Source organism: Ovis aries, chromosome 10 (assembly GCF_016772045.2).
Source record: "Ovis aries strain OAR_USU_Benz2616 breed Rambouillet chromosome 10, ARS-UI_Ramb_v3.0, whole genome shotgun sequence".
In the NCBI taxonomy this organism is placed as follows: domain Eukaryota; kingdom Metazoa; phylum Chordata; class Mammalia; order Artiodactyla; family Bovidae; genus Ovis; species Ovis aries.
In genome coordinates this window covers 48,313,292-48,332,682 of record NC_056063.1, presented here as the reverse complement: position 1 = coordinate 48,332,682, position 19,391 = coordinate 48,313,292, and the positions used below count along the sequence as shown (strand labels likewise).

Sequence of the window (19,391 nt, the reverse complement as noted above, 5' to 3'; positions counted from 1 at the left end):
ACAGCATCTTGAAAGCCATAATTAAAATGCTGAAAGCACCGTAACTCTTCACATTAGAAGATAATTGCTTCAATGAAGAGCAAGACTTCATATCCTGTGAAATATCAGTTCAGAGTCTACTAAAATAATATATAATAAATTTATGAAACACAGACAGCTTTAAAGGTCTCAGATGTTTAGCACATAAAATTTTTTTTGTTTGTTTAACTCCATAATTGGCATAGTTCTTATGATTACTTACTGTTGGTGTTATTAAGGGAGTCCTAATTTTTGTCATGGAGAAAGAAATGGCAATACACTCCAGTATTCTTGCCTGGGAAATCTCACGGACAGAGGAGCCTGGTGGGTTACAGTCCATAGGGTGGCAAAACAGTCGGACATGACTTAGCAACTAAACATATTTTTGTCAAGATTCAGCATATTTTGAGAAATGTTATTTCTCATTTTAAAGATATTTTCAACATAAAAATATGTTAAAAATAAGACAATACTAATAATATCAAACATTAATTGAGCATTTTAAAGTGTAGGAACAGTGCTATATATGTTACAAAGGTTATATCATTTAGTGCACAGGTTAACCATGTGAATTAGGTGCTGTTGGTGCCACTCTCATTTCACAGATAAGAAAACTGGCTATAGTGTCCAATACTAAAGCCATTAGCTAGCCAAAATTGGCAATGAACATTAGCATTAATTTAATTCAAATAAAATTAAAAATTTAGTTCCTCAGTAACATTTACCATATGCTCAATCGCCACGTGTAGCTGGTGGCTACCATATTGGACACTGCAGAAAGGTAATATTTTATCATGACAGGAAGTTGTACTGGATGGAGTTCAGAGACTTTAATTGATTTGCTCTAATTCAAAACTAAGGACGGAGCTGGATTTGCCCTTGTCCTCCCTTTTAAAATCTGTTTTTTGAAAAGTGACTTTATTATGAAATATTTCAGGAGAGAAAATTTAATAAGCCCCCAGGTATCTGTCACATAGTTTCAGTGATTATCAACTCATGAAAAGCTCTCCTTTTAACTACTATTCTGCATTATTTTTTGTTTTTTTTGCTTCTCTTAATTATATTAGTTAATAAAAAGTTAGCTCTTATTCAGATTAGAACATAGGGAGGCAGTATAACATAAAGGTGAAGATTATGGAATTAGAAAGCAGACAGATCTGGATTCAAATTTTGGCCCTATCACAAAACTAATATGTTCTTAGATGACAAATGGCTAATTTTCTCCAGGGATGAATTTGTTCATCATTATAATTTTCTCCTATAGCTGGCTATATTTTTCTCTATAATAAACATTTTTAGCTACCCTAATTCTTAGTAAAATAAATATTCAAACAAATTTACTTGAAGGTAATTCTGAAAGAGGCAAATTTCCCACAGGGCTTTTTATATATCCCTGCTCCAAGATTACAAAGGTAAAACAAAACTCTATACAAAATTTCAAATATAACAAATTTCTATAATATGTAAAGAAAAAATTCTCTTTGGGGCTCTTTCCTCCATTTCCCTAGGATAATCAAGTGCCCAGTGAATGATAAGACCTAATTTCTACTGCTCCCAATAGCTATTTATAGAACGGTTTAGTTAATTCATTGAATTAATTTAATAATGCTGGTTATGAATATTTTAAATATTTAACTGTTATCTATGTTGACATTTAAAACATCAATGTGATTTAAAATTATTACATTATTGAAAAATTATGATCAAGAATAAAATTCTAGGCCAATTTTTTGGTGGGGTAGAAAAGAGAGGAAAAGATTATTCTGATTCATCAAAAACAACATTCACACTTTTGAGTTAGTTATCAGAGAGCTCCACTGGTGCAAACAGTTAGCATGTGGTCCTTATATGCAGTTAATTATCAGTAGTTTTATATTTTTGGTTATATATCTTGGGTAACCTAAATTTAATGGCTATCTTCTCTAATAACTATATTTTTAAATAAACTACCTTTTCTAATTACTTAATTTAAGAATTTTCTTTCTCATCTAATTCTTTGCTTATACTTTTTAAATTGGTTAATAATTTATTAATTACTTATTCTAAATAATTTTAAAATCTAATGATAATTAAGCCAACTAACGAAGCATCCATGAGTTAAAACACCTTTCTTTACATAGCATCATTATTCTACTGTAATTTAAAAAGATTAAAATGATCTCATGAGATGAACAGGTAAAGAATCTGAATAATTATTCAGTGGAGCAAGTCTTTTGATAAGGTGTCATGTAAGAAAATAATTTCAACTAAGGATGTGAAAGGAATTTATTTACATTGAGGTAATTTATGGTTTACTTCATGTAAAAGGTCAGAGGCAGAAAAGCCTAAATTCCTTGGCAAAGTCAACAGGAATCTAAGTAAATGTGTACATTTTATCTGTTTAAAAAGTCGCTCTGACTCCACAAGTGGCCCATCCCACTAAAGAATTCTAGGGAACAAGGACAGCACAGGTTGGCTGTTGTGTGCCCTGGGGTTGGGGGAGTGCTTTGTTAATCAGTGTAGCATTGCTACTTCCAGGCTAAGACTTCTGATTTACCAGGTGGAATGTGAATACCTTAATGGGATATGATTTAGCTTTTCTAAGAGAAATCGAACACATCACATTTAAGATCACCTTCGTCATGTACATTTTTTCTTACCAATTTCCCACCTCAACTACAGCAGTATTATGCTCACAATGCCTTTATTATCCAAATAAATAATAATAATATTTTATTACTCAAATACAAGATTTGTAGATGGTTACCTGACATCTTTTTCGAGTTCGGTAATACAGTTCTTCAGGGAATCAATCTTAGAATCTCTCTGACGAACTGATTCAATGAGATACCTGTAAGGTTGTTGAGTCTGGTTTAACAGAGAATTGGCCCTGTCAAGCTAAAGAAAAAAAAAAGGTTTCATTAAAATCTAGGCAATTTTATAAGAAACTGAAACTGTTCAAAATGCTCTAGCACAGATATCAGCTCTCCCTTACATGAATTACTCTGAAAAGCTCTTCCTTTGTAAATCTGAAGATTTTAAAAATTACCAACCAACATAACTATTCTTTAAAATAAAAATAAAGACCATGTAAATAGGAAAGAAAAATTTTAAATAAAATATTAAGTCTTACCAATTTGGGGAATGAGTCACCTAAATTTTCTTACTGTTTGTTGGTCTGAGACAACATGTGATATAAAATTTATCTTTTAATGAATATCCATTAGCTAAAATGAAAATCATTTACTTGAACTTTATTTCTATTCAAAATAATATAGTGAAAATGTTAGTCGCTCAGTCATGTCCAACTCTTTGCGACTCCATTGACTGTAGCCTGCCAGCTTCCTATGTCAATGGAATTCTCCAGGAAAGAATACGGGAGTGGGGTTATCATTCCCTTCTACAGGGGATCTTCCCAACCCAGGGATTGAACCTGGGTCTCCTGCATTTCAGGCAGGTTCTTTACAATCTGAGCCACCAGGAAGCCCCAAAATAACATAATCACTTATAATTTAGTAATTTTTCATGCTTTCATATTCCTTGTCATCTTTACTTATGTACCTAAACCACTATGTATAATTTATGCACCTAAATAACTATATTATGGCAGAAAGTGAAGAACTAAAGAGCCTCTTGATGAAGGTGAAAGAAGAGAGTGAAAAAGTTGGCTTAAAGCTCAACATTCAGAAAACTAAGATCATGGTATTCGGTCTCATCACTTCATGGCAAATAGATGGCGAAACTGAAAACAGTGGCTGACTTTATATTTCTGGGCTCCAAAATCACTGCAGATGGTGACTGCAGCCATGAAATTAAAAGATGCTTACTCCTTGGAAGGAAAGTTATGACCAACCTAGACAGCATATTAAAAAGCAGAGACATTACTTTGCCAACAAAGGTCCATCTTGTCAAGGCTATTATTGTTTTTCCAGTAGTCATGTATGGATGTAAGAGTTGGAGTATAAAGAAAACTGAGCACAGAAGAACTGATGTTTTTGAACTATAGTGTTGGAGAAGACTCTTGAGAGTCCCTTGGATGGCAAAGAGATCCAATAAGTCCATCCTAAAAGAGGTCAGTCCTGGGTATTCATTGGAAGGACTGATGTTGAAGCTGAAACTCCAATACTTTGGCCACCTGATGCGAAGGGCTGACTCATTTGAAAAGACCCTAATGCTGGGAAAGAATGAGAGCAGGAGGAGAAGGGGATGACAGAGGATGAGATGGTTGGATGGCATCACAGACTCAATGGACGTGGGTTTGGGTGAACTCCAGGAGTTGGTGATGGACAGGGAGGCCTGGTGTGCTGTGGTTCATGGGTCTGCAAAGAGTCGGACACGACTGAGCAACTGAACTGAACTTAAATGTATTTTAAATAATCATGTTTAAAATGTAAACATAACATTTATGATTTTGTGCATTTTACAGTGTACAATTCAATGGCATTAAGTACATTCACAATAGGTAAGCATCACTGGTATCTATTTCTAGAACATTTTCATTAACCCAAACAGAAACTCTGTATAGATTAAGTAAAAACACTCCCTTTAACTCCCTAGTTTCCAGAAACCCTTTGCTTTCTATATGAATTTTCCCATTTTAGATACCTCATATAAGTGGAATCATATGATATTTGTCATGTTGCATCTGTTTAATTCATTTAATTCTAATGTATTCAAGGTTTATCTATGTTGTACCCTATTCCTTTTTATGGCTAAATAATATTCCATTGTATGTTTAGAGCATATTTTATTTATTCATTCATCTGCTGGTGGATACTTGCATTGTTTCCACTTTTTGACTATTGTGACTAATGTTGTGGTATACAAATATTTGTTTGAGTCCCTGTTTTCAATTCCTTTGGTTATCTACCTAGGAATGGAGTGGAAATGCTATGTCATATGGTAATTCTATATTTAACTTTTTGAGGTACAGCCAACTGTTTTTCAAAGTGACTGCATCATTTTACATTCCTAACAGCAATGCACTTTATTCCAATTTCTCCACATCCTCTCCAACACAGTTATTTTATGTATTATTGGCCATTTGTATATCCTCTTTAGAGAAATGTCTGTTCACATCTTTTGCCCATATTTTAGTTAGGCTTTTTTTTGCTGTTGAGTCATATGAGTTCTTTATATATTCTGGATATTAAATCCTTAATTAGCTACATGAATTGCAAATATTTTCTCCTATTTTGTAGGCTATCTTTTCACCATCTTGATACTGACCTTTGATCACAAAAGTTTTTAATTTTGATGACGTATAATCATACCTATTTTTGTTGTTGTTGTTGTACATTCTTTTGGTGTCATTTTAAAGAAACCACTGCCGATTCCAAGGTCATAGATATTCTCCTATGTTTTCTTCTATGAGTTTTATACCTTTATTTTTGAAATTTAACATATTTGATTCATTTTCAGTTAATTTTTATATGTAGTGTAAGACATGGGTCCAATTTCAATCTTTTACATGTAGATATCCAATTTTACCAGTAATGTTTGTTGAAAGGACTATATTTTCTCCACTGAGTGGTCCTGGCATCCTTAACTAAAAAACTATATATGTGAGATTTACTTCTGGGCTCTCAACTCTATTCCATCAGTCTTATATGTCTGTCCTTATGCCAGCATAACACTCTTTTGATTACTGTAACTTCACAATAAGTTTTAAAATCTAAAGTATGAGTCTTTCTACCTTTGTTTTTCAATTTCAAGACTGTTTTGGCTATTCGAGGTCACTTGAAATTCCACATGAATTTTTAAATGGGCTTTTCTGTTTCTGCAAAACATACCTATGGGATTTTGATAGGGACTGCTCTGAATCTGTCAGTCATTTTGAGCAGTACTGTTATCTTAACAATATTAAGTCTTCTACATACAGATAGCTAACAGGTAGATAAAAAGATGCTCAACATCACCAATCACTGGAGAAATGTAAATCAAAATCACGGTAAGCTATCACTTTACACCTATCAGAATGGCTATCATCAAAAAGACCACAAATAACAAATGTTGGCAAGATGTGGAGAAAAGAGAACCCTTGAACACTGTTGGTGGGAATATAAATTGGTGCAGACACTATGGAAAACAGTATGGCGTTTCTTCGAAAAACTAAAAATAGAATATCAGATGATCAAGCAATCCTACTCCCCTAAACATATCATTTATTTTAGCACTGCAATTGTTTTTGGTTCTCCTCTCCTTTGGAAAAGATGGAGATACATGCACCCCAATACTCATAGCAGAAGTTACTTAAAAAGCCAAGATATAGAAGCAAGTCCATCAACAGATGAATGGATCAAGATGATGTGGTGGCTTTGCAGGCGGCCTGGTGATAAAGAACCACCTGCCAATGCAGAAGACGTGGGCTCGATCTCTGGGGTTGGGAAGATCCCCTGGAGTAGGAAATGGCAACCCACTCCAGTAGTCTTGCCTGGGAAATCTCATGGACAGAGAAGCCTGGCAGGCTACAGTCCATGGGGCACCAAAGGCGTCAAATAGGACTTAGCGACTAAACAATAACTACACACACACACTCACACAAATGGAATATTACTCAGTCATGAAAAATGATATCCTGCCATTTGCAACACTGATGGAACTTGGAGGATATTATGCTTAGTGAAGTAAGTCAGACAGAAAGACAAATACTGTAATGTTATCACTTATCTGTGGAATCTAAAGAATAAAACAAACTAGTAAATATAACAAAAAAAGAAACAGACTCACAGAGATAGAAAACAAACTAGTGGTTTATCTGTGGGGAGAGGGAAGAGAGGCTAGGGGAGGAACAAACTAGTATGTATAAAAGAAGTAAGTGGGAATTCCCTGGCAGTCCAGAGGTTATGCCTCTGCACTCTTATTACCAAGGGCCCTGGTCAGGTTACTAAGATCTCACAAGCCATGCAGCATGGCTAAAAAGAAAGAAAGAAAAAAAAAGCTACAAGGATATATTGTACAGAACAGGGAATATAGTCAATATTGTACAATAACTATAGATGGAGTATAATCTTTAAAAACTGTGAATCACTATGTTCTATATCTCAAACTTATACAATGTTATAATTCAACAATACTTCAATTTAAAAAAAAATGAAAACAAAAAACAACCAAGCCAACCAACCAAACCCACAAAAAGCAATCTTAAATCCTCTATTAGCCATAGATATCTTCTGTAACTTCTTTCAGGAATGTTTTGTAGTTTCCAGTGTACATGTCTTTCTCCCCTTTGATCAAATTTATTCCTAAGTATTTTATTTTATAAATAAAATATTTTAGTTCCTTTTCAGATTGTTCAAAGTTAGTGTACTGTGTAAAATTTTGTATCATCCCTTTTCACTTTATCTTCTATCATAATCATTCTTCCAGGATGTTGGAAGACCTTAATTCATATTTTTAATGGTTATAAAACTATCTAGTAAGCCAATGAGTCACAATTTAATTATATTGTTTATACTAGCAAACATTTAGGCTGTCATCAATTTTTGACCAGTATAAATAATGCTAAAACAAATGATTTTGTACTGTAGATAAAATTTTTCCTTAATACTTTCTTTAAAAAATTTTTTCCATAACAGAAGCACCAATATTAAAGGGATACAACTATGTAATGTTTTTGATATGTAAGACCAAAGATCTTTCTAAAGGATTTTATCATTTATGTAATCAACCAACCTTAGTTGTTTTTTTTTTTAAATTTGTGTTTACTCTTCTTCTCCTAAGCAAATATAAAATGTATGCTAGAACAGGACTAAACAGCACTGTCAGTATGAGGAAGCCACTATTTTGGTACAAAATAAGTTCTTGAAAAAGCAATTATAAAGCTGGATATGTAAAAACTGAACAATTAGAAAAAAAGCGGTGGGTATCTATTATTATAAGGAAGAGGGGGTCAGGAAGGGAGTATTTTATTATGCAGAACAAAAAAATTATAAAATTCCTACTTTATCACCTTAAATGTTCTTTGACAATAAAATTCTAGCTTTTTATATGAACATTTTTTTTCCTTTTTTCTTTATAAATCCTAACAAGTTTAACTGAGGCTGAAGATTTGCTGCTTTTCTAGGACAAGAAATGATTTATATTTCCCTCTCAAATAAACTACATTTACAAGATCTATACCTTTTTTTTAAAATTAAGATTGAAACATATCATTTATTCTCCTCTCATAGGGGAAAAAAAAATAATGAGTGACTAGCAGCCTCAAAGTTGAAGGTGTGGAGAACAGCAGGGTGTAGACAGAGGACGGTAGAGAGGAAGGTACAAAGAATCAAGGGCAGAAACATTCATAGTGAAAATGACCAACCATGAGGTTCAGGTGGGTGAGGAAGACAGTGAAGCCAAGAGGTGGCTGACTAACTCTTAAAGGCTATCAGCATACAGTTTGAGGACCACTTTATAAAAGTTATGTAAATGATTCACCTAAATTATACTGGACATTTTTGTTAAGGTTATATTAACTGTCACCTAGGAAAAAAATTCCTCAAAGAACAGGATATGAATAGTGAAAGAAAAGAAGACTTTTTTTTTTTTTTTTGGACACAATTCATTACAGTGAAAGTGGAGCCATAAAGAAAAAAAATACCATGAATATTTTCTATAGTTTGTGTTTTAGAGCCCTTTTCCCTTGCTTTGGTAATCATTCTTTAAAATCTATTACTATGTCACTGGAATCTTATTATTCTGCTAAGTTATTTTATGAACATTCAAATATGCAGCTGGACAAAAATAAAACTAACTTCTACTTACCTGTATAACCAGTTTCACCAGTCAATTAAATCAAACAATTGCCTTGACTTTGTTTTCACAGAACTGACCCTAACTGAATAAACTGAACTGACAAGTTGTTTTGTGTTTCCAAGTGCAGAATAGTTGGGGGTAGGGAGCAGGGGTGGGCGGGACATGGGAGAACTAAGGGCATTTACAGAAAAAAATGTAACAGCAGTCATTAACCTTAATTATTTTACTTTGTTTTTTTTCATTACAGCAATTACATATATTAGGTTTTAGTATTATAAACAAAACTGAGGACCAAAAACCTTACTTCCAAAATGTATCTCTACTAGGCAACCAACAAACTTCTTTCTCTCTAGGTAGTAAAACTTGCATAAGGCTGTAAATTTTAAGAATGTTTCTTTATAAGCTTTTAAATCCCCTAGATGAAAACTGATGTTAATATCTATTTTTGAAATTAATGTAACAACAGAATTTAATTTCTCCGATACAGTTTTAAAACAATCTTTTTGTAACTATAATCATTTGTATTCAAAAAGTTTCACAATCACTCACTTTGCCTATTGTTAGTAATCTTTTCCTTATAGGAAAGCCTTAGTAATTTGTGACTCAGGAATCACGTACATAACGAATGACTCAGGACTAAACTCACGATACAACATTTTATAGAATTGTTATTTCTCTTTTGTTTCAATAAACTGTACATATGATTCAGAGAAAAGCAACACGTGATTATAATATAATTATATATGTTCTCTTAAACTTAAAAGACTTAAGAAGGTGACTACACTTTGTTACCTTTTTCCCAAACAGGAATTGATTTCCTTATAGAATTTATTTTCATAGGAACTCCTAGAAATGGAACTCTTTCTTACCAGGGACAAAATGCATTCTGTTGAATGGGATGCAAGATTGAGTTGCTTTCTGTGTATAAAATACATACATGAGATACTTTCTTGTCGTGGTAATTAGCTGTGCTGAGAAACCCACATATCCTGTTGTCTGATCTTTCTGACTATGCCATGGAATGGGAATGCCTATTTGAGGTTCAACAGGGGGCAATACTTTCGTTGTATACTTCTGTGTCCTCAGTCCAAAGCGGTGGTTCTCATATCTACCTAATCATCAGAACCACTGTGGGAAATGTTTAAAAAACTGATTTCTGGGTCCTGCCCCAATTCTACTGAATCTAAATTTCTCAGGGTTGGGCCTTAGATTCTGATGATTAGTCAAATTTGGAAAGCACAGCTCTTGTAATTTTTGAATTTATTACAGGTCACTCCATCCAGCTATTTTAGTAGGTTTAAGAGTACTGCACATAAACTATCTTATATGCTGAACTGACTATTCTCCCCACTAAAACTAGCTTCTTCTCCTGTGCCCCATATAGTTAATGACATCATCCCCTACAACAGGGGTAATATTAATATTTAATAGATACAATTCAACCAATTAGGATGCTAGCCTTTGCACTGGGGCAGGATCCTGGAGAAACTCTGTGGTTCCAGGTGTTACTTTTTTGTTGCTGAAAAGTGGGGAGGTACAGAAGATCTGAGGAGAGGCACCAGGATAGACAGCACCATAGTGGTAGAATGACACTTGTGGGCTGAGGGCAACAGCTGCTTACAGGTGTTTCTCCGAACATTATTTTAATAATCAAAGTAAGCATGATTATCAGCCCTGCTCTGGTCCTGAGTATGGTCCAGAAGTATGGTCCACAGAATAAGGAGAAATTCATGAGAGTAGGATGTTAAAATATTTGGAAATAATCAGCTTGGAAGCGATGACTGAGGTCATAGGAGTAGATGGGGCTGCAGAGGATTATTTTTTTCAAAGTGTGGCCTTGAATCACTTTTATTAGAGTCATAAGAATGCAGATTGTTAAAAATGCAGACTCCTGGGCCTCATTCTAGGCCTATCTAATTATAATCTTTGAGGGTAGGATCTAGAAACCTATATTTTCAACAAAAATCTTTGGTGATTTTTATGCTCACTAAAATTTGAGAATCATTACTGAGGTGTAAGAACATGAAAGGGACACCTACATTTCAGGTCTGGAAGAAGAAGATATCAGTTACGAAGACTAAAAAGCTATATGAGGGAAAATGGTGCTGTAAAGCAAAGTGAGGACAGAATTTCAGTAATGTCTGTAACATCTCTAATGTCATGCCACGGAAAGAGTAAGGGACTGAGAAGAAAATACTGACAATCAGGAAGTCATTGGTGATCACTGAGGGAAGGGCAGAGCTGAAGAAAGGTTGAGAGAGAGCAGAAGGAAGGAAGAAGAGAGAGAGGGGTTAAGTTTTAAAAGTTATTTACATTAACACACACAAACTGCGCCTGAGTGCATGCACGGACGTGCACACACACACACACGGACACACACAAAGCTCATTTTTTTGGAGCGAGATCACAGAAGAAAAGAGTAAGTGAACATACTAAAAAATCCCTGGGTGAACATACTAAAAAATCCCTGGGTGAAAAAGACTCAAGGAAAATAAATTTAGATGATCTAACTGTAATAAGGAAAGCTATATAATGGAATGGATGGTTTGCAAGAGTGGAAGTCGCCTTCAGTAAAGATAAAGGGAAACGGGATAGATATAGAAAAATAAAAAATACTGGGCCACAGGTATGCGAACCCTGTTGATGTACCACAACAGGAATTTGTTCCACTTGCAAGCAGCAAAAGTAACATTTCCACAAGAAATTTTTAGTACATTAAAACTGTGTTGAAGAATTTTCTCTCCTCTCCTCCCTTTCATTATATATTGATGGAGTAACTATCTGATTATAAGATATTAGGCTAAAGGTGGGAATGTCAAGGAAAGCATGATAGATGAATCTGGCAACAAAGCCTTGGAGAGTGGTCAGTGAATGTAATGTTCAGATGACTGATAAGGCCCCAGGCTGTGTTAGGAGGCCACGTGGAGCCAAGGGGCTTGACAGATTGGAAATGCAAAGGGTTTATGAGTACAAATAAAGCACAGATGTGGTGGAAATGAAAAGACTGGGAGGGTGGGAAGAACTGGGAAAGCTGGAAGGGCCTGTGATTAGCGTTAGAGAATGGAATTCTCAAGTTCAAGTGCTTTAAGTTTCTTTCCCCCTCAAAGCTACCCCTGAGAAATTCATTTTAATGTGGTTCACTTGTACAACAATGCTGACAGCGGAGGAGGGATTTACAATGTGATTTCTAATAGCTCTTGAAAGAAAAAATTATAGCCATTTATGAATTTATAAAGGCATACTAGTAAGGGAAAGACTTTAAACAGTTATAATATCTGTTTGATATGTAAACAGGATATAATTTATAAATAAGTCACTGTTTTTCCTTACTTCAGTGGTGGCTGGCATTTGGCATGTGCACACACACACACACACTCTCACACACATACTCATATGATCTGGTATTGTGAGCCTTTAAAAAGATGGATTAAAGAATAAATTCTAGTATATTGTCCTGGATCCATGTGATTGAATTTTTTTCCAGGATGAACTATAACAAAGACATCTTGGTTTAAGCCCTTGGCAAATTCAGACACAGAGATGTACTACAATTAAAGTTTAATGTTTTGTTCATGTAGTGAATCAGCCCTTCACAGGGTAAATATGTTTATTAGTATTAAAATAAAATGTTAATTTCTATATAATTCTGTATTAGAGCATCAAAAAATAAGATATCATGTCCAGTTACACTACATATTGTGCATCCATAAAACATGTAACACTAACTTTACAAGGGGTGACACACCAACATGAAATGTACACAGACACACAGAAAACTCCGTCTTTCCCAAATTCTTTAACATTACCCAAAAGTAAGTTCTGTTAATTTTTCTCTAGACAGTATTACTTTCCAGGGGGTATTTTTCTGCTATCAACAAAAACAGCTTTAAGGACTGACAAATCGCACAAGTGACAAAAGGTGGCCACGATACCCTCACATTCAGTCACTGACATCTTCCCCACTCCTTCCTTTCCTCTTCTCCTATCTTTTCTCTGTGGTTCTCAGATTTCATTCTCTTTCATGTTTGTTCTTTTTTTCTTTCTTCCTTTTTACTTTTTAAAGACTTTTGTTAAAGCACTTTGAGGTTCGGCAAAATTAAGCAAAAGTACAGAGTCCCAGGTACTCTGCCTGCCCCCAACCCCACAGCCATCACCATTTGTTACGATTAATGAACCTACACTGACACATCATTATCACTCAAAGTCCACAGCTTAAACCACCAAGGGTTCACTCTTGGTGATGTATATTCTACAGGTTTTGACAAATGTACGTTTGTCCCTTGGAATCCACAGGGGACTGTCTCCAGGATCCCCCATGGATGCTCATGTCCAAGGATGCTCAAGTTCCTTATAGAAAATATGATGGCACAGTCTTTGCACATAACCTATACATATCCTCTTGTACACTTTAAAATATACCTAGATCACTTATAATACCTAATATGATTATATTATATAATTATATATGCAATTATATTATGGAAATAGTTGCTAATGTCAGCAAATTCAAGTTCTGCTCTTCAGAACTTTCTGGATTTTATTTTCCTAAGTATTTTTGATCCACAGTTGGTTGATTCAATCCATGAATGTGGAATCTGTGGATATGGAGGACTGACTGTAATCCCATGTATCCACTGTTTACATCATAAAGAATAGTTTCACTATACCCTAATAACCCATGCAGTTCTGTCTGTTCATCCCTTCTAATCCCTGGCAACCATTGATCTTTTTACTGTCTTCATAAATTTCCCCTTTTCCAGAGTGTCATACATTTGGAAACATAGTATGATAGTATGTAGTCTTTTCAGACTGTCTTTGCTTTAAAACTTACTTTTTCTTCCCTTGCTTTTGTTTTTGTTCCCCACCCCCCCCGCTCCCATTCCTCCCCCCCCGCCCCCGCCGCCGCCTATTAAACGTTAGAAAATATAATTTGTCTTAAAAACTAAAAGTAATCCACTCTGATCAAATTTCAACTACTTGGAACTTCATATTTTACAAATAAGGACACTGAGACACAGAAGGGTTAAACAACTGATCCAACTTTATACAGCTAGTAAATTACCAAAAATGAGGTTTTAAACCCAGTGAGTCTGGCTCTGGTATGTGTTTTGCCAGTATTTATTATTACTTCTTAATAACGAAAAGAAAGCAATATGTCAGACCAGCCCAGAATGTGGACAGATAAGAATTCCTTTTCCTTCAGTTCAGTTCAGTTCAGTTCAATTGCTCAGTCGTGTCCGACTCTTTGCGACCCCATGAATCGCAGCACGCCAGGCCTCCCTGTCCATCACCAACTCCCGGAGTTCACTCAGACTCGCGTCCATCGAGTCCGTGATGCCATCCAGCCATCTCATCCTCTGTCTTCCCCTTCTTCTCCTGCCCCCAATCCCTCCCAGCATCAGAGTCTTTTCCAATGAGTCAACTCTTCGCATGAGGCGGCCAAAGTACTGGAATTTCAGCTTTAGCATCATTCCCTCCAAAGAAATCCCAGGGCTGATCTCCTTCAGAATTGACTGGTTGGATCCCTTTGCAGTCCAAGGGACTCTCAAGAGTCTTCTCCAACACCACAGTTCAAAAGCATCAATTCTCCGGCGCTCAGCCTTCTTCACAGTCCAACTCTCACATCCATACATGACTACTGGAAAAACCATAGCCTTGACTAGACAGACCTTAGTCGGCAAAGTAATATCTCTGCTTTTGAATATTCTATCTAGGTTGATCGTAACTTTTCTTCCAAGGAGTAAGCGTCTTTTCATTTCATGGCTGCAGTCACCATCTGCAGTGATTCTGGAGCCCAAAATAATAAAGTCTGACACTGTTTCCACTGTTTCCCCATCTATTTCCCATGAAGTGATGGGACCGGATACCATGATCTTAGGTTTTTGAATGTTGAGCTTTAAGCCAACTTTTTCACTCTCCTCTCTCACTTTCATTAAGAGGCTTTTTAGTTCCTCTTCACTTTCTGCCATAAGGGTGGTGTCACCTGCATATCTGAGGTGATTGATATTTCTCCCAGCAATCTTGATTCCAGCTTGTGCTTCTTCCAGTCCAGCGTTTCTCATGATATACTCTGCAGATAAGTTAAATAAGCAGGGTGACAGTATATAGCCTTGACGGACTCCTTTTCCTATGTGGAACCAGTCTGTTGTTCCATGTCCAGTTCTAACTGTTGCTTCCTGACCTGCATACAGATTTCTCAAGAGGCAGGTCAGGTGGTCTGGTATTCCCATCTCTCTCAGAACTTTCCAGTTTATTGTGATCCACACAGTCAAAGGCTTTGGCACAGTCAATAAAGCAGAAATAGATGTTTTTCTGGAACTCTCTTGTTTTTTCCAAGATCCAGCGGATGTTGGCAATTTGATCTCTGGTTCCTCTGCCTTTTCTAAAACCAGCTTGAACATCAGGAAGTTCATGGTTCACGTATTGCTGAAGCCTGGCTTGGAGAATTTCGAGCATTACTTTGCTTGCATGTGAGATGAGTGCAATTGTGCAGTAGTTTGAGCATTCTTTGGCATTGCCTTTCTTTGGGATTGGAATGAAAACTGACCTTTTCCAGTCCTGTGGCCACTGCTGAGTTTTCCAAATTTGCTGGCATATTGAGTGCAGCACTTTCATAGCATCAGCTTTCAGGATTTGAAATAGCTCAACTGGAATTCCATCACCTCCACTAGCTTTGATTGTAGTGATGCTTTCTAAGGCCCACTTGACTTCACATTCCAGGATGTCTGGCTCTAGATTAGTGATCACACCATCGTGATTATCCGGGTCGTGAAGATTTTTTTTGTACAGTTCTTCCGTGTATTCTTGCCACCTCTTCTTAATATATTCTGCTTCTGTTACGTCCATACCATTTCTGTCCTTTATCGAGCCCATCTTCACACGAAATGTTCCCTTGGTATCTCTAATTTTCTTGAATAGATCGCTAGTCTTTCCCATTCTGTTCTTTTCCTCTATTTCTTTGCATTGATTGCTAAAGAAGGCTTTCTTATCTCTTCTTGCTATTCTTTGGTACTCTGCATTCAGATGCTTATATGTTTCCTTTTCTCCTTTGCTTTTCGCTTCTCTTCTTTTCACAGCTATTTGTAAGGCCTCCCCAGACAGCCATTTTGCTTTTTTGCATTTCTTTTCCATGGGGATGGTCTTGATCCCTGTCTCCTGTATAATGTCATGAACCTCATTCCATAGTTCATCAGGCACTCTATCTATCACCTTACTTTCCCCCAAATAAAGAATGAGGCTATAAGCATGCATGCATAGGCACACATACAAGCAGTGAAGAAATGTGACCAATTTACCACAAAGAAATCTGCTTCACAGCCATTCTCCCATGCTAAAAACATCTGATTGCTTCTCCCTGGGCACTGATGTTGACATGGGACTTAAGAGGCTCTGTGGTGGTTTCCCTGCTGCTTTGGCCACTTTCAGAAGATACATGAGAACCATGGCACTCATTTTATGTCTTCTGTGTGTCCATGTGTAACTATAGGCAGTCATAATCACTATCCTCTTCCCTGCTTTACTTTCCATTATATAACTTGAGTTCTAACTTCCATTATATAACTTGAGTATATCTTTTACTTGCAAAATATTCTTGTTTCTCCCCTCAGTAGAACGAAAGCTCCAAAGGGCAAGGGCAGGAATTTTTGTCTGTCTTCTCCACTGATTATTCTCAGGGCTTAGAGCAATGCCTGGCATACAGTTGGCATTTAATACATATTTGCTGGCAGACAATTTCATATCAATACTATCTAACACTTGACAAAGTCATTTACTAAAATAGCTTATGTCTTATGCTTGGTTGAATGGCATGGAATAGATTAAAACATTTTATAATAACATTACCTTTATACATTTTTCTAACATAGTCCTTTCTGTTGTGAAGAGTCATAAGGAAACAAATTTTTGGGGGGGGAAAAGTAACATAGTTTCTATAATGGAAAATCCTGCTATTTGTTGGGAGTTTGTCAGGAATAATACCTGCAATTTAGTGATAAAAATGTTAAAACATGGATATGAGGCCTTTGAAAAACTCAATAAAGTTTAAAACAAGATTTGTTTTAAGAAAGGAATCACCCTGGAATTAGAGGGCTGCCTTTTGGGGAAGATAAAGGCTTGATTAAGAAGGTAAATAATGGGGTTCTCTGATCCACAGTCATATGTATGTATTCTAAATAATCTGGAGGAAAAGTTACAGACTGAAATTACTCACATCTGTAAATGGTACTAATTCCAACCAATGGCAGAAACCACAGTGAATCTGTTCAAGACTGTTCAAGGGGTAATGCTGAAAAAATGGAAAAAACTGACTGAAAAGGGCCAGAACAAAAATACAGAAAAGTATGACAACTGCTTCACCATTATACTATTAATTCAAAATGATGGAGAGATTAGATTAGCATTGCTCCTGAAGATAGTAGATACATACAACTGGGAAGCTTACACACTTTTATATTACAGTCATACCAGATGACTCCCTATTTCTCTAACATGCTTTACTCATTTTTACTTCTTCACCTTTCCTTTCTTTTTAACCCCGAAACTGATTTCTCAGGAAGGCTGACTTAAGAAGAAAAAATGTGTTACATGCCTGTCCAGATGAGTGTTTTCACATTGGGGGTTGCAAACAGTATTAAAAGAAAAAAGAAACAGAACAAAATAGCAACTAACAGAATGTGGTAAGGGTATTCGCTGTGTTGGGAAAATAATTTTAGATACACACACACCTATATATTCACACACACACAAGCAAATATACATACATATGTACATACTGGGATGATATTAAGATACACTTCTTACTATAGGTCACAGTCAAAAAAAGGTAACAGTTATTTGTCCATGTGGTAGTTATATCTTTAACTAAAAAGGATCGAGTTTATATTCAAATCCGTCAAAACCCAAATCTGTTGCAGGTCAACTTTGGAGCCAGTTTACTGATAGTTTGATCACTTGGTGAAAAGTGATCTTTTTAGAACAGATCTTTTAGGTCTGAAGAGTGGAGGGATCACATGTTACAGTTTGCAGTATGTTACTAAGACAAATACCATATTCACCAGGAACCTGAGTGAACTGGACAGACTTTGCATCTGAGTCATTTTTCTGATTCTTTCATTCTTCTCTGATATTGCTAGCCATTATTATTATTTATTCCCAGAATAATTTTGATTTTATAAAAGTATCTACTTAAAATTTCTAATAAAGACTATGTTATTGGTGCTGTTAATTATCTTATTTATATTATTGCTATTTAATCTTCTCTATACAATGACTCAACAAATTAGTTGAATTTTTATTAGTAATTCATATTCTCTAAACATAAAAATTCTGGTTATTCTGAAGTTTTTATTAGTTTTAAAACATGCAGTTTTGCATACTGCTCCTAAAATGCTATGTCTGTATGCAATTAAATATACTTTTTCAATTAAGAGCAGCTTACTACTCTTTAGAACTACAGTTTTCATACCATACATCTCTTCATAGAAATTACTTATATTATCATTAAAAAATCTTATTATACTGTGTTAAAATTCATTCAAATAGTTCATTTTGAATATTTTCATACAGGCAAAATAAGCACAATGAACTCCAATGATGCAACTACTATTTCTTTTAAAACATGCTATCTTTATTAATAAAATATTTATTTCATCAATACTATGGCCAAGAGAAAAATACATGATATGAAGGATAAAAACCAAACAAATACCTAAACTGTCAGCATTTACAGAGTGATTTAACAGGTCAGTGTACTAGGTGCTTATCTCAGATTGGGTTATCTCTAATTCTTAGGGCAAATATGGATAGAGTATTATTACTCCTACCTTACGCATCAAAAAATTGAGGTTTAAATAACTTGCCTAGAGACAGATTAACTCAGTCTGTCCCATCCGAAAGCCCATGGTTTTCATAATCTAATGGCAAATGAATATAGCAGCATATGATTTAAATGCTACAGACATGTAAGATGTTCTTACCTTTATTATACCTTTTTATTACTCAGCTCTTAGTTTTATAGCCATTTCACCCTAAAACAAAACAAGGCAAAAGAAAAAACTCCACAGTGTTTTTAATAAAGGTTGATGATTCTACTGATGCAACTGGAGCATTTTTTTTCATGGTGGTGGTGGGTAGAGATGATATATATACTCATCTCTTGTCCAGTATATAACAAAAAGCATACTTCGTCCCATCAAAACTGGAAACTAATCCTTCAACAAATATTTATTTATTACCTACTAGAAATAAGAACTGTACTAAATGGTGGAAATACTCAGACCAATAAAAACATATACATAAAGCTTACAGACAGCCAGGTCACTAATTATATGGACATGTGGGTGTGTGCACATATATAGGTATATATATATACACATATGAGAGAGAGAGAGGTATATATGGCATGATGGGGATATGTAAGCCACTTTTACCTGGGGTTCAGAAGAGGCTTAGAAGAATAGGTGATACTTGAAACTGATCTTGAAAGACAAGTATCTGTGACGTAGACAAGGGAATGCTGGGCAGACTAGAATGTGCGAAAGCATGGTGACATAAAATAGCATTGAATGCTTGGAGAATTACAAGTAAAGCACAAGTAGTTATGTATGGGGGGAGCATAGTGGGGTGTGTGTGTGTGTGTTGTGTAATGCAAGAGGAAA

General features: G+C 35.5%; 1 protein-coding gene across 4 annotated transcripts in view; it reads right to left on the bottom strand.

Annotated features, from left to right (window-relative positions):
- PIBF1 (progesterone immunomodulatory binding factor 1) overlaps window positions 1-19,391 on the bottom strand; it is a 228,876-nt gene that overhangs the window by 37,702 nt on the left and 171,783 nt on the right. For all 4 annotated transcript variants that reach the window (XM_004012184.6, XM_042254938.2, XM_042254939.2 and 1 more), the window contains one exon: window positions 2,765-2,895. In XM_004012184.6, coding sequence (XP_004012233.3) covers window positions 2,765-2,895 — 131 coding nt within the window. The remainder of the gene's footprint in view (window positions 1-2,764; window positions 2,896-19,391) is intronic.